The 16,174-nt window shown below is 32.3% G+C and overlaps 1 protein-coding gene across 2 annotated transcripts in view; it reads right to left on the reverse strand.

The window, feature by feature from the left end:
* LOC124361843 (histone-lysine N-methyltransferase 2B-like) overlaps positions 1 to 16,174 on the reverse strand; it is a 44,860-nt gene that overhangs the window by 11,913 nt on the left and 16,773 nt on the right. The window contains exons 11-19 of one of the 2 annotated variants that reach the window (XM_046815864.1): positions 11,114 to 11,197; positions 10,785 to 10,823; positions 10,501 to 10,506; positions 9,175 to 9,219; positions 8,495 to 8,529; positions 6,186 to 6,219; positions 4,232 to 4,273; positions 3,526 to 3,564; positions 2,491 to 2,511 (exon numbers count right to left, since the gene is read on the reverse strand). In XM_046815864.1, the coding sequence (XP_046671820.1) occupies positions 2,491 to 2,511; positions 3,526 to 3,564; positions 4,232 to 4,273; positions 6,186 to 6,219; positions 8,495 to 8,529; positions 9,175 to 9,219; positions 10,501 to 10,506; positions 10,785 to 10,823; positions 11,114 to 11,197 (345 nt within the window). Of the gene's footprint in view, positions 1 to 2,490; positions 2,512 to 3,525; positions 3,565 to 4,231; positions 4,274 to 6,185; positions 6,231 to 8,493; positions 8,530 to 9,174; positions 9,220 to 10,500; positions 10,507 to 10,784; positions 10,824 to 11,113; positions 11,198 to 16,174 lie in introns of both variants that reach the window. The other variant, XM_046815863.1, reaches the window with a different exon arrangement.

Raw genomic sequence — 16,174 nt, forward strand, 5'->3', positions numbered from 1 at the left:
CTGTAACTGTTTGTATATAACACAGGCCCCGCTTGAAAGACCGAATAGTTGACAGGTACATTTGACATTGTACGCACACACACTTCTTTCCTAGTAGAAACAAACGACAATAAAGGTCTGGAGGTGGCTATATACCTACCCAATGTTTCTGGAGTTGTTTTATCCCATTCCTGAATTTTTTTACTATTTCATTGTTATTTCTCTTTTCTAAGGAATATACTCAAAAGAAACTTACAATCAACAGATTCTACACCAATCCACCTCTCCGAACATATTAAGTATACAAAGGTTTGTAAACGATACACAAGAAATAAATTAAATTTTAATTTAAAACAATCAAAACTGAATACGTACTATTATACAATGTGTTATGTTATAATACATTCTTAATTTCATTCTGTATTATACAGGAAAGCAAGCTTCTTACGTTTCAGATCCAAACTTGTACGCTTATTTATTTATTTATTTCAACGGTTCCACCATTTTTACAAAAGTAATTCAACAAATCAAGTCCTTAGCAATCAAGATGACAAATCATAATCAATATACACAGTCTTATGTAAGCTCTAACTTGAACAACATAGGCAATAACAGAGTGATATACTATAAATATAAATAACAAAAACAACAATAAATAACAAGGAATAATAACAATACAGTAACAGCAACGATAAATAAATAGTTGACCAATGCTATAACATTAATACAATTTAGAAACTCAACAATATACTATCAATAATTAATACAATCGTAGCTGTTAGTTACTGTAAGTGGATCTGTTTAAGCATGTGTTAGGTGTTTACATTTAATAATTTGTTTTTCAGGGTGTATTTCGAATCGTGAAAAAAGTCGATGTGCGCTGCCTCGCTACCCAGTTTTAGAAGTCTGCATATTCCATGGTTTGATGCATAATATGTGGGCCTAAATCTTCTGCAGAAAAGTGTCTTAGAGCGGGTACCTCTTGGTATAGAGAAGTCTATATCCGACACAAGATGAGGGCAGTCGAGGAAACCGTTCACCAGCCTGTACAGGAATAAAATATCAATATATTTTCTTCTTTCCTGGAGAGGTTGCAGTCCATATAGCATCTCAATCTCAGCGACGGGGGTTGCAAAATAATTATATCCCAGTTTGACTCCAAGAAGTCTTAAGCAACGCACCTGTACTCTGTTCAGCAGCTCAATGTGGCCTGCTTGATATGGAGACCAAACAACGGAACAGTACTCCAACAAAGGACGCACAAGAGTCTTATAGAGGATAGCCAATGTAGAGGGGGATCTGAAGTCTTTGCAAGTTCGGGCAATAAACCCAAGCATAGAAGAGGCCTTATTTGTAACATGCATTATGTGTTCGTAAGGGCTTAGGGAGGGTGTCATAATAACTCCGAGGTCCCTGACTCTGTCTACTATCTTATATTTTAGTAATATTTAAAAACATTTTTGTTTCTAAACATATAACCAAGGGTACTGGGTTTCTGTGTACATTACAATTAATTGTTCCAGCGAAATATCTACCTAACAACGGTTACACAGGGTTTTTTTGTATTTATACATAAATTATTGCATATATTTCAAGTTCAAAGTATAAACATATTTTAAGAGTCACTGTTCTTCACTGTATTACAAAGCTTTCCTTTAATTTTTATCCTGCATTTTGTGTTGTAAAGATTTTTATATGTAACACCTAACATTTTTCTGTAAGACTTTCGTATAACTATAATTAACCATTTCATAATTAAAACGCATTGTCTGGATTGCTATGGACTTAAACTACACCACAGGGTCATTATCATAAATTTGTAAAAAAATCATTTTCACCGGTTATTCATATATGATATGTATGATATAATATATACCAGCATATCTTAGTCATATACGCTCTTAAGCATCTTAATGGCTCGGATGTCAAAAAAATACTATTTTCTTCGCAATTTTGTTCGCATTAGAGAGTAAGAATTTCCTAGATATTAGTTGGTATTTTGAGACGTATTAACTCATCCTCCTTGCTAAAGATAAAGCGTAAAACTACGTTCTCGATTTTAATGAAATTTTTAAAGTACGATTATGTGTAAATACTAATGACTTATAATTTATTTATACTCATAATATTCTCAAGGCATAGTTTACTGAACATTTATTAAATACAAATTGAAAACAACTAGCACTAAAGTATTTAATACTATTAGTAAACGTATGTTTAATCTTTAGCATGGAGACACAAAACTATGTCTCTAAAATGAGTATTTATGAATTTTAGACGAGTTCCTAACGCAGTTTTAAACTTTATCCCTAAGTTAAAAACGGAGCCTCAGATGTACCGCTGGAACTTAGCTTCCGCTCGCTCCTAAACACACATTGCAAACTCTACTGAATTTCTCCCTGAACTCCGAATTCCTTCCATCTACCTCCTGTACTGGTGCAACTTATTTTATTTATCTCAACTCATTGGATAATTAATCAATTTTATATTGGTACTTAAAAGATTACTTACAGGTGCACAAGCGGCTCCAGGCTGAAAAAAAATACATTTACAATTTACAAATGTTTGCAAATGGTTAGCATCTAGTATGGTATAACATTTATAAGAACGTATCAAATTTATTTATTACACTAGAACACGATAGATATACTACACAACATAGTGCTTCAACATTACCCACAGGTTATTAATAAATACAAATATGTAATTATTTCTTTTAGGCAATTGATAGTTCTAAGGCCTAATTGAAAAAATGCTTGCTTCTACTATTACGAAAGAGTTCAATATTATAATGTTCACTAAAATTACTTCAAGTGTTTTTTTGTAATTTTGAATGACCTTTAGTTTATTGAGAGCAGTCTACACAGTCAATTGAAGGATAAATAACAAGGAGAGCCAGATGGTTGTTGGGATCAAACATTTAGATTTTTTTAATTTTTTGCGCTCCTTCAGCTTTAAAATGAGACAAAAACTATTTAATTTGTATTATTTGTTTTATTTTATAAGCATATATGCATAGAACGTGTGAAAGGTTATTTACTTAGTCACAATACTCATGTCTTAACTTTAAATTCGACTTCTGAAAAATATCGATTTTTAATCACAACATGTATTTGCATGATCTTTTGAAATATTTCCTTACTAAGCCCACTTTTAAAACAAGTTTTAATCTTACTTTGTACAAACATTCATGTAGTTTTCAATATATATATTTTTCATTTTCTACGTATTTTTTATCAATTCAAATTTTAATTTTTTTGGTATTTTAGTAATCCTTAGTTTTTTCCAATTTTTTCCCCATCAAAAATGTAAAAAAGGTTATGGTACCTTATATAATTCGTAAGAAAAATGTTCCTAAAGTTAAATGATTTAGGCAAGGTAAGACCATCTGATTCCCCTTTGGCCCCACAAAAATTACTTGTTTTTGCATAAAAATAGTTACTGGATATAGTGTATTGTATTTTGTTTACGTATAAATATATGTAATCATAATGTTGTTTGCTACACTTACAATACAACTTACATTTCCTTACTGGCTATACTTACTGGCTCAGTAACTGCTGTCAGGAACTCTTCTTCCAATGTCTGTAAAAACCCCAGAAAACGGTCATCATAAAGGCATTGTTTGACGATATATTGTTCAATAACTATAGCATTATTTTTCTACGCAGTTATATATATATATTTTTTACAATTGTCATTTAGATATAATTTAACCACATACAATTGCGGTTGGATATTTAGAGTCTCAATGTTGGTATTACTGACACTTACGTTCGTTAATGATCTAAGTGTATTTACTCGTTACGTCTGCAAACTTTTAGGCACTGAGAGGAGAGACCATCTTTAGACGTATTATTTATCTTTTGCAGACATTTTAAAACTTTTTAGTTCAGCTATTTGTTGGATAATATTTGTAGGATATGTATAAGATAGGATTTGGTGGACTTTATTTAGTACAATATTGCAATAAAGATTAATAGTTCCGAAAATAGCTCAAATTAACTTTTCTTCCTGACGTGTTACACTTTTTAAGTGTCTATGTGATTTGGATCTTAATGATTTAAATTGAACTTTTTACGAATTCAAAATTTAATTTTGAAAATTTTTGCAACGACTGATGTATTTTTAAAATTTGTACAACAGTGATTTTTTTTAATAGTTAGAGCTTATACAAATAACTAATTGTACCTGTAACATCATTTATCAAACCATTATAATTAGTATAGGTCTCAAAACTTTTTGATCTTACATATATCTCTTCAATCTCCAAGATCCCCAGGTCATCATCATCCTGCAAAACATAAATGAAAGTTAATGTAAAACTATTGAGTCATACATTTATTTCTTATTATAAATAGTTACACACTGGCATATAAATGAGCTACCTCCTCTTATAACTCCTCTTACACAACTATATCTAAACATTAAACGTGTTATTTAAAATTATTATTTAAATAACGTTAATTATTTTATAAGAACGTCATTCAATCTGGATAAAAATTTTAAAAAATATTACATTTGTAAACAAAACCATTTACTTCTCGTTTTTTATATTACTATACTAACTCGGTGAACTGGTGCAACCTGCCATATATTTATATTAATCAATAAATAATTTTACCTAATATATATATTATTATTATTATTATGTCATTACTACACAATATAGGGTTATCTTTATGTTAGAATAATAAATGGTAAACTCTTATTCTAATAATAAAGTACGCTGTTAAAATAACATCATTCGTAAATAATTAATATATAACCTGTCTCGATGGAATATAAATTCTATTTCGAATAGTAATAATTATTCATTTTATATGAATTAATAATAAATCATTTTGGAAGTAAAATACAACGAATTTACAATTTATATGAACTTCTTTCACAATTCGCTCATAAATCGTCTACTACTACAAATTGTTAATTAGAAAAAATCATAGTCATTATGATAATGTGGGTCTTAAATGCTATATTAAAGAAATCCTGTAAAGAAAATCAAAATAATTTGGATCTATTTAGTGTTAAAAAATTCGAATGCTTGCTAGCAAATTATCTCTTTAAAATAACTTATTGATTATTACAATGAAACTTTGATAAAACTCATTCGATAAGTACAAAAACTTCCCAAACGTGATGGCTCTAGAAATACCAAATATATCAACTATCAGTTTCAAAATAGACCGCAATTTTCGAAAATATCTCGGAAAGAATTAACTGGTGAACTATACAAAGCTGTAAGATAAAAACCTGTAAAAAATATTTTGGTCATGCAAATATTTACGTTACTAAAAGGAAGGTTGTTTTAAATATTAAATTTGATCAAATTCAAATGAAACAGTTGTTGATTATTGTCCTTGTTTAGAATCCCAAAGAGCTGAAATGAAACATTTGATTGAAAATAAAAAGATACAAATGTAAGACAACAAATATTAAATTTAAAATACCAAAAAAATGCAAATATGAGCTAGAATAAGTGAGCCTCCGTATTTCTGAACGTGGAAATTGGGTGCTGAATACTAAGAAAGCAGAAGGTCGATTCTCTGTATCAGAGCTGCCCCAACCAATGTAGGAGTAAATTAAATATCTTTTAATTTAACAGGCGAATTTAGGGCTAAGAAGCCCTCTGTAACACTTAACCTACCACCACCACTGGCCTGGCAGGCGAGCTGTTTGCAAGGACAGGATTGCTCAACGGTCACCCATCCAAGCAGCAGCCACGCTCGACGTTGTTTGACACGGTTATCTTGCGATAACCGTTGTACCCGCTACACTGCGCCATTGGCCAGGAATCTCTGGAGTTTAATGCTGGAAATGGTTTCCAGATAATTGTGCCAGGACTAATGGGTCCCTAGTAAAGAAGTCCTCTCAACAGCGTTGTAGTCAGGGCTGAAGGACTTACCATTTTGTCCATCGATAAAAAATTAAAAATTTCTGTAAGCTTACCTTATTTAAAAAAAAAAATGTCGCATGTTGTAATAAAGCAATTTCTACATTTTTAGCTGGAAAAAGTGGAGTACCTAATTAAATTTTACGGTTAATTATTATTTTTTAATTTTTTTAATTATTTTCAGAACCAATTTTTCATTGGGTCTTTCCCCTCACTATCCTTTTAAAAGTTATATCTCAGTATTTATGCACATATAATTCTAATAAATGAAAATAACAGTATCGAAATTAAATTGAAAGCGTTATCAACTTACGTCATCCTCTACATCTGGTGGACAAGCTGGTGGACAAGCTGGTGGCTGTGGACATGAAAAAGTGTTACAACTCCGTAATAGAGAAACAGTTCAAGTTCTTTTACAACATCGAGTTACCATTTATTCCTTATTGACTTTGTTGACAATAGAAATCACTTTTTAAGTTATTATCATTTTTTATGCAAGATTGACTTCCGACACTTAATTTAGAAAACTTGAAAACTGTAACTAAAGCTTGTGGAAAAACAGAAAAATTAACACTAACATGCCTCGATGATCCATTCTTTTCCACTTCCGTAAAACAACAAAGGATTTCCACTACGCAAAACCTTATAATCGATTATTTTGGAATTGTGCAAGAAATAAATAAGGGTTTTTCCCTTATACCAGAAGTACATAGGAATTATGCAGTATTGTTTCCAATGCCGTAATAGACTTCTCAGTTCTACGTATGTATGTTTATTTTCTTCGTCGGGACAAGAAGGTAAATTCAACTACGGCACTGGAAGTATTTTAGACCGAAAGTACACGCTTTTCGATCGAAATAGATATTTAAGAGCTACTACTTATATAGTTTTTATAGGGGGGGGGGGTGAGAGATAAACTAAACTGTGGCACCAGTCAAACTCTACTACGGTACTGGAAATATCTTAGACCAGAACTATATCGTAAGGGTTCGAATTAAACCGAAATAGGTTTAAAATAGGTTTCCGAGATTTATGTGTTTGTATTTTCTTGAACAGAGTTACAAAGCAGGCTCAGCTGTGACGATGGAAATTAATTTGAAGCATGCTCTTACATGGGTAAAAAAGTATATAAGAGCCACGTTAAACTCTGATAACTAACCATGAACACAGCAAAGATATCTACCTAGTGTATGCCTACTTACGTTTGAAACATTTCATGAGACAATCATATTACATCATAAGTGCTTTTACCAAGTAGTATAACGACTTCTATTTTTTAAATTGTACGCGGGCATCAGCTAGGTTCACAATAAAACTTAATATATAAAGCTAAAACTGGTAAAAAACTGCTTTTGTAAAAAAAAAGATTGTTTGACTTGTATTATTGCTTAAAATATACCAAAGGACACGCTAATAAATGAATTATTGCTACAATACATTACAAGATTCTGTCAACCAGTCTATAAAAATATATTTTATGTAAAATCCTCTTCCTTTCTTACGTACAAATTTATTAACACTTGCTGTTATTATTTCTTTCACTTCCTGTTCGGATTGCACGACGGAGGAATACACTTCCGTTTTCCCGCTCGTCAAACGAAAAGGTCCATAGGGGTTACAGGGTCACCCTATCAAATCCACCTTGGATGGTGGATGAACTTAACCAACCGCGCATTGCATCTGTATAGTGAGGCGAAGCACCATCATGTTAAAATATTATGGAATCTATTTGGCCGTCATCGACTTCAACAAAGTAGGCAATGTGTGTTGTACAAAGTGGTGTAAAAATCTTTCACGAGTCGGAATCTTTACAAATATTTATGAATCTATCTACTGGCCTCCAAATACATATGCCCAGACATTAACTCGGGCACTTGTTGCTACGTCGCCCTGGGATTTTTTCAGTTCAGTGATGCCAACTGTATTAAAAATATTCTCTCTCGTAAACAATGATTCGTCGGTCCACAAAACCTTTATGAAGAATCCATACTGTCCATATCACTATCCAGCGACCTCCGGCATAATTGAACTCTAGGACCATGTTCACTTCTTCTTTTAACGCTCGTTTTTTACGTTGATGACCTTCTAATTGGAAATGCAAATTTCTTTGGCGACATCTCTGGTACAGGTTTCTGGGCCACTTTGAACCACATGAATTCCTACTTTCTCCGTACCTACATCATGTACAATACCACTACACTACCTCTTTAGTTTGTATGTATCATGCCATTCTCCACAAGTCGGTGATATAATCTTGAAAAAAAGTGCTGGAACGAAGGTTCGTCTCTCCGGATATCGGAATTTTTAAACAGTTTTGCAGTTTTAGACTGTTTACTAAATACCCTGTATATTCCTCTTAACCGATAAAAACAAAGAGTATTATTAAGAGTTTGCAAACTATTCACTGTTTCTTTAGTAGCCAAATTCTAGTTTAACTTCAATTTACATAGCAGTAAAAAGCTAATATTGGTTCTTTCCAATATACAGACCAGGCTGCAGCTGTGACGATTTCATAGTTGAATACTGTCTGTATATCAGACAGTGAAACCTCTTACTATTACAATTAATCTAGAACATAAGAACATATTCTAACATCTTTTATGAATTTAGCATTAACTTACAAGTTCACAAACATCCGTTGGTGGACAAACTGGTGCCTGTGAACAAGAAAATTTGTTATAACTCCGTTCATCATTCAAGTGGTTTTACAACAGTGAGTAACCATTATCTATTCAATAACTGTATTACAATAGAACGAGTTATTTTATTTTTATGCAAGACAACAACTGACATGAAATCATTGTGAAACTGCGAACACAATCTTCTAGAATTGAAACATGATCTATGCATGCTAGCTCGACTTTTACACACATTTTATAAACAAGGTAAAAGTACGTTACACCTCTTCACTGACGTTGCATGCAAAATTTTAAAGTACGCACCTACTTGCATTAGACTACATGTATTACTATATCACATAATAAAAGATCGGAACATGTGAAATACGAGTTTCGTATTTTCAGATTTGCTTTTATCCACAACTGCAATTATTTTAACGTTATCAACGTGTTGTTATCATCCTCCTGAACAATACTTTTAAGGTTTCAAGAGAAGAAAATGGCCAATTATTAAAATTTGAATTAAATTGAAAGTTAAACAATTTCTCTCGCTCTGAACAATATTTGCTTGTTTCACATCTGAGCAAGGTTCTGTCCATTTGACGTAAAAATCCATACTAGTAAAATTAATCTGGAACTCAAGAACGTATTCTAACACCTTTTATGAATGTAGTATTAACTTACAGGTTCACAAACATCCGCCGCATCCATTGGTGGACAAGGTGTTGGCTGTGAACAAACAGTAGCGTTACATAAAGTATTTTTATTCACGAAAATTATTACCATTTCATTCATAAATTGATTGCCATAAAAGTTGTTTTTTAGATATTACTTATTCTGTTTTATGGGATCCAATAATTAATTTCGAATCTTGGAAGCTTCACGAACAAAACTCTTCTAGGAGTGTTACCATTGAACAGTGATGTTGTAACATATTATACTTATATTCATCCAAGCTTCCCTTGTTTAATAGACGCAATTTAACAATCAATGAATTTGTATTCAGTACCGTACAGAATAAAGGTAAAATAGTGTGAATAACCAAATAAAAGAGAATGAATCTCACAGGTCGAATACGAAATAACACTATTAAAACCAAACTGTGCTCTTATTTTCATTTTCATATTTTTAGCAATTGTAACACTTTTCACTGTGAGCACATTACCACAGTATATAACCAGATATATTTTTTAATTCCCTTTCTTAACGTATATCTTTTGAAAAATTTATAACTACAATTTTTTCGTACAATATTTCGTTGTAATTAACAACTTTTTCAAGTACACTTTTAAAATATACACAGAATCTATGTATATATATATATATATATATATATATATATATATATATTTATATAGATTGGATCCAAAGATTAATATCTCAGATTAAAATTCTTGTCGGAACAGAATCAACGACATTATTAATCGAGTTTCCTGGTAATCTATCCGATGTGCACAGTCGTTTGAACAAGGATGTTAACTTCAGCTGGACGATATGTTGAATGACTTCTAATACTCATCATTATTCTTCCTTCATCAGGACTTATGAAATTAGATATCACACTGTAGTATCTAATACGTATTGAAAAGCATTTTTCCTATCCATTCCTACGCATTAAAGTCCGGTGTTTTAAATTAATAATTTCAAAAACTCTTAATTGAAAAACACTTTATTAACTTATCACACCACAGTTGCATTCAACAGTGGAAAAGATGTATTGAAAGCCAGTGTTATAGGTCTATTGATGAACGAAAAATTTTGAAAGAATATTATTAAAGAAACTGATAATCACTCAATTATCTTTTAAAGTTAATTGAAAGATAATATGATCTAGATAATCATCAATAAGGTAATCTAATAGATACAATAATAAGAATTAAAAATCATTGCCACCTTGGTTCATGCCATACAAACCCAATATATCTTTGGATAAACTCTGACATGTGGAATATAAAAGTAATTATAAAACTCACGTGGACAGGCGTCGTGTTTTCTATTCTAACAGCTTACCGGGCACTGTAAATAATACAATTATTTTAGACAAACAGATATGCTAATTGTTTAAATATACTATATCTTGTACAGTGTTTAACCAATAAAAACGCAAATCGCTTAAAACACGTAGGGAGAAGGTTTATTTTAATTACATTTTTATCATTATTCTAGGAATTCTAGTTTCCCTTTTTAAAGTTTCACACTTCTTTACTTTACACCACATTGAGGTAAATGTTATACTACCTAAAAATAAGTGTTTCTTACAATAAAACGTACAAATAGATAGCCATTATACTTACACCAAATATGGAGGCCAAGTCGTCAGCCGCCCCTTCTCCCTGTCAACAAATTTAATATAGTTTATAAATTTAAATCATAAATCAATTCAATGGTGACAGGCAATTGAAAAAACTTATGACAGTCCCCGACTTGGGTGCCGTGTACATACAAATACAAAACGAACATCTACATTATGAAGGAAACAGGATTTTTCCGGACATTTGCCATCGTTCAGTGAAACAAGAAATCAGTAACACTACGTTTGGAGATCTGCAATCTGATCTCTTCTTCAGGTAAATAACTAAACTAATACATAATTACAAACTATCTATGTTGTAAAATAACTTACCGGCTGTTCGAAAGAAACTCTACGAGCCTGCGGCGATGGTCTTGTATAACACGGGTCGAATTCGAATATCGCTGCCATTTTTTCCTAAAACACAAATGCAATGTAAGAAACATCGGGGGGAAATTAGATTTTTTCGTGTTTGTTATTTCGTGACATGGTGAAGAGTTGCTCTGCGTACAACTGCATGTCCAGATATACTAAAGGCAGCCGCATTTCTTTTCACAAGTAAGTTCTTACTATATTAACCATGTCAATATTTATCTGCAACTTTCAAAATAGTCATTTTCACCAATATTATTTTTTGCATTGCCAAATTATTAAATGGGTTACCCAAATAATTAAAAGTACGGTAAAACATGCTTATCACTCAATTATTTCATCCGCAATAATCCAAGATATCAATTTTGGTCGTTATAGCACTTATAAATGCATAAATTTATTAATCGTTGCTAAAAACAATACCTACTGGCCTACTCTACTTTATAATTATTGGATCTTTGTGAATTTCAGCTATCTGTATTTTATTATTTTTTATGTTAATTCGTTTGTTTTAGCTTTCCATTGCATGATGACAATTTACTAAAAAAGAGGATTACTGCGACAAAGAGAAAAAATTTTAAGCCAACAAAACATACTGTTTATGCAGTAAACATTTTACCGAACATGATTACCATTTAATTTTGCCTGACAAACTAAGACAATGTCTCAAAAATGAAGCAGTTCCAACAATTTTTTTTATTTTCCATCTCATATGCAACAGCCATTGGAAAAACGAAGGAGGATTATTGTCAGAAAGAAGGCATCCATTGAGCTACCTAATGCTGATAAGTGTGATTTGGATTTGTCTTTGGATTATGAAATTGAGAGTGCCATGTATATCATGGAATATTATAATAGTTCTAGTTTTAAGGATGAAATTTTATACTATATTTGTGGCGTCATTGTAAGACGTATTGAAAAATGTATTTAGTGTAACGATTGTAGTTCTGTATTCCATGCCAATGATTCTGATCTTAGAACACATTAACTTTTTATTGATTTTAAATCTAAGGGTAAATTAAGTAGATCGAGTGATGATGTATTGAAAATTGTAAAATATTGTTATTTGCTCAAGTTATCTCAAACAAATGCGACCACTTCTAAATTGACATTGAGAGTTTGTAACCAGTTTACTGGTAGTGTTTTCAAGGCGCATTTAAATAATGACGAATTCACTTGAAGCCACGAGTTATTTTTTATTTAAACTGTGACTAAACTATTTTTTTTAATAATATCTCATAACATCGCAAAACAGAAAACTTTTGACATTAAAAAAATCCAACTTAGGAATAAGGCAAAAATTTGTAAAAATAATTTTATTTTCTAACACGTAGATTAAGTATGTTATGTTTGTACATTTTACGTAGTTCACTTTGAAATAAAACACTGTCAATAAAAAACTTGTTTTTTTCACCTGGGAAATATTTTAATGTTACAGACATCTTCGTTTCCGACTTTATAAGTAAAATACCATGTCAAAATCTCAGTTATTTTGATATTGTACAAAAATATGTTTTTTTTTTACTAAAAATAAAAATTCACAGTAGAAAGCAGTTATTAACATTTGTAATAATAAATAAATTGTGGTATCAAAAATATTATTAAGTCAAAATGCGTTTTAAAATGATGTTAGATCTAATATACTATACAGCCGCATGTGAAACTGACTGACTGACTGATATATGTATACAAATTCTAACCTACTTCTAGAAGTGCTAGAAACTTGAGATTTTGGACGCAGGTACCTTTTGCCGTATAACCAACAGGAAAAGTCTGAAAACCGGGAATTTTAAATTTAAAACCCCTTAAAAAAATTCGCAAAAAACGCGCATTTTTCAACCCTGCAGGCATTTTTTGTAAGCCTGATAGCGGGCGAACCGTTCGAGCTAGCTCAGATCTTATGACAAATTCATAGTCAGAAATGAAGTGAACTACAAAAAAGGTCCAGTGACTTTTTGCTCTATCTTCCATGGTTAAGCGACAAAACGCTCTAATATTTGACAGACCAGAGGTTTTTCGCTAAAAATAATGTTTCGAGCCCGATAGCGGCCGAACCGTTGGTCGTAGGACCCATCAAATTAGCAAATTGCGCGATCTGCAGAAAATATTTAGTGACTTTTTGCCCTATCTCCATTGGTTTGGCCGAAAAACGTAATTACGTGCAATGTTTGTGTAATTTTCACGTGAAAACTTTGTTTTTGGGGTAGATAGCGGTGAAAACATTGGTCGGAGGTCAAAATAAAACAAAGGTTAGATTTAGGAAATAATATGATCTACAAAAAAGGTTTACTGACTTTTTACTATATCTCCATTAGTTTGGCCGCAAAATGCGATTAAGTGAATTTTTTTGGAACAGCCCAGTGCAGTATTTTGTCCTAAATCTAACAAAGGTTAGATTTAGGAAATAATATGATCTACAAAAAAGGTTTACTGACTTTTTACTATATCTCCATTAGTTTGACCGCAAAACGCGATTAAGTGAAAATATTTGGAAATTGTCGCCTACAAAATTTACATTCCGGGCTTGATAGCGGCTAAACGGTTGGTCGTAGCTCAAAACACGTCATTTAATGTTTTAGTAAACGACGTGTTCTACAAAAAAAGTCCAGTAACTTTTTGCCCTATCCTAAATGGTCTGGCCGAAAAACTTGTTTAAAAGGAAATATTTTATAATTTTTAGGTGAAAATTTTGTTTTTGGAGGCAGTAGCAGCCGAACTATTGGTCATAACTTAAATCCTAAATATTCAATAACTAGACAATCTAGAGATCTAAAAAAAGGTTAGGTAGCTTTTTGTCGTATATCCTTACATAAGCCCTAAAATCTCTCTTAATGTCAAAATCTTGGTCGTATTTAGCACTTTCAGGAGTTTCAGGATGCGACTGTAATTTGTGCAATCCGTTCTTGTTCTGGATTTAACTTGTGTTACTAATTTAACGAGTGACTACAACCCCACATCGTGAATTGGCTGAACGTTAGAGAAGGTAACATTAAACCCCCCTGGAATTTCCTGGTATGACCAGATAACCTCCTGAGAAAATTAAACCCCCTGATGTGTTAACCCCCCGGTAACATTAACCCTCCCCCAGGGAATTTCCTGGCTTGACTAAATAATCTCCTGATGATATTAAACCAACTATTCAACTTAAAATACTGCCTTAAGGTCGGTTTTTATTATGTTTATACTAAACAATTCAAGATAGCTGACCAGTGCAGACTTTTCTTCCGAGCTCAGTCCTAGCTAAACCAAAGCTCGCAGCTAAAATCTGACGACGGAATCGAAAATAAAATTTCCGACAAAAAAGTTCCAGTAACTTTTTTTCGTATCTCTAACGTTTAAGCCACAAAATGCCTTTGAAGTCAAATGTTTGAATTAATCTGGAAAATTCGATAAAGTTGGTCAACTTTTCACTCCCAAACCAGTAATCTTAAGCTCGGACATAACATTTCCCTGGTAACATTACCCCCCCCCCCCCCCGGGAATTTTCTGGCATGGCTATATTAACTCCTGAGCAAATTAAACCTCGTAAACAACTTAAAAATACTGACTTAAAATCGTTATTTATTATATTTATACTAAAAAAATCACTATAGCTGACCAGTGCAGACTATCTTTCCATGCTCTGTACTGGCTAAACCAGACGTCGTAGCTCAGATCTGAGGCTAGAATCGAAATAAAATCAAATTTCCGACAAGAAATGTTAGTGACTTTTTCTTGTTGTCTAACGGTTAATTAAGCCACAAAACGCCCTCAATCTCGAAAGTTTGGTTAAAATTAAACACTCCATTTTCCACTTCCTCGCAAATCTAATCACGGACTGTAGTTATCACAAAAATCTTCATATCTCATAATTTTGCTAAAACATCATCACTTAATTTTCTACGAAATCCATTGATTATTTTATACAACACTCATAAATTGGCTGAGCGTTAGCAAAGCACCCGCAATTTCTCGAGAACGGATACAACTGTGAACATGAAACTTGGAAACGTCAGGTCCGAATTTAACCAATCACCAAATCGCTCTTATCCCCTAATTTGGCCAACACCCAAAAGGGGGCCTGGGGGCGTAGCCCCCAGCGAGCCAAAGGCGAGTCATTACTATAATGCCATATGGGCGGAGTGAGTTCTTGCCCATTTCCAGCGCATGCAGACTCGGAACGCAGCCCAGGATTTCGGCTCGGTTTCTCCGACCCAGAGCACGTTCCATTAGTATAATTCGTTGAATGGAACTGTGTAAATTCGATCTCTCTATCACGATTATAAGACTTTTGAGCTAATCATAGTGTAGCGATTTGTTGTCAATTGCATTTTCATTGTTCATTAAGTGGTTATAATATATATCTCACTAAATTTGATCAAGTTTTATTTAATAATTACTAATAATAATGCTTGAATCGTAGTGAAATATGGGATTTTCAAATAAATATATACTAGGTGTAGCGTTTTTAAAACTACATTGATTTATTTTTTTAATTAAAACTTAAATTAAATGAAAATTTTGGGATCGAAATAAGTACTGTTAGTTTTAAATTGTTAGGAAGGCAGGTTGTCTGCCTTGAATTGATTAGAACTTGTCTTGTAGCGACTATTGTTCTCCTTGTTTGATACAGCTGAACCAATGAGAGAAAACCGTGGATGTCCTGCAAAGGTGATTGGAAAGGGAAGTATTTAAGCGCCCGCTCATAATTTTCGCCCTTCTTTTGGTTATTTTCGTAAGTTAAGTTAATTACAGTGCGCCGTGTTTCTAAATTTTTTTCCCGCGAGGGATTTTGAGGTAAGCACCAAATTTATTGTACGTTTTATTAAAATAGTCTTCCAGATCTGATATTAAATTAATTTTGTTGTTTTGAAAAATTAAATTCATAGAAACTACAGAGCAATCTGAATAACTTATTCTCGAGGAACAATAAGGCATAATAGAATCATACAAGTTACATTTGGTTCATGCTTGCAAGAAAAGTGATTTAAAATTGATCTTTGTTAATAACTTTAATTGAAAGTTGGAAATTTAGTCATTTAT

This window comes from Homalodisca vitripennis, chromosome 5, assembly GCF_021130785.1.
Source record: "Homalodisca vitripennis isolate AUS2020 chromosome 5, UT_GWSS_2.1, whole genome shotgun sequence".
Taxonomy (NCBI): Eukaryota; Metazoa; Arthropoda; class Insecta; order Hemiptera; family Cicadellidae; genus Homalodisca; species Homalodisca vitripennis.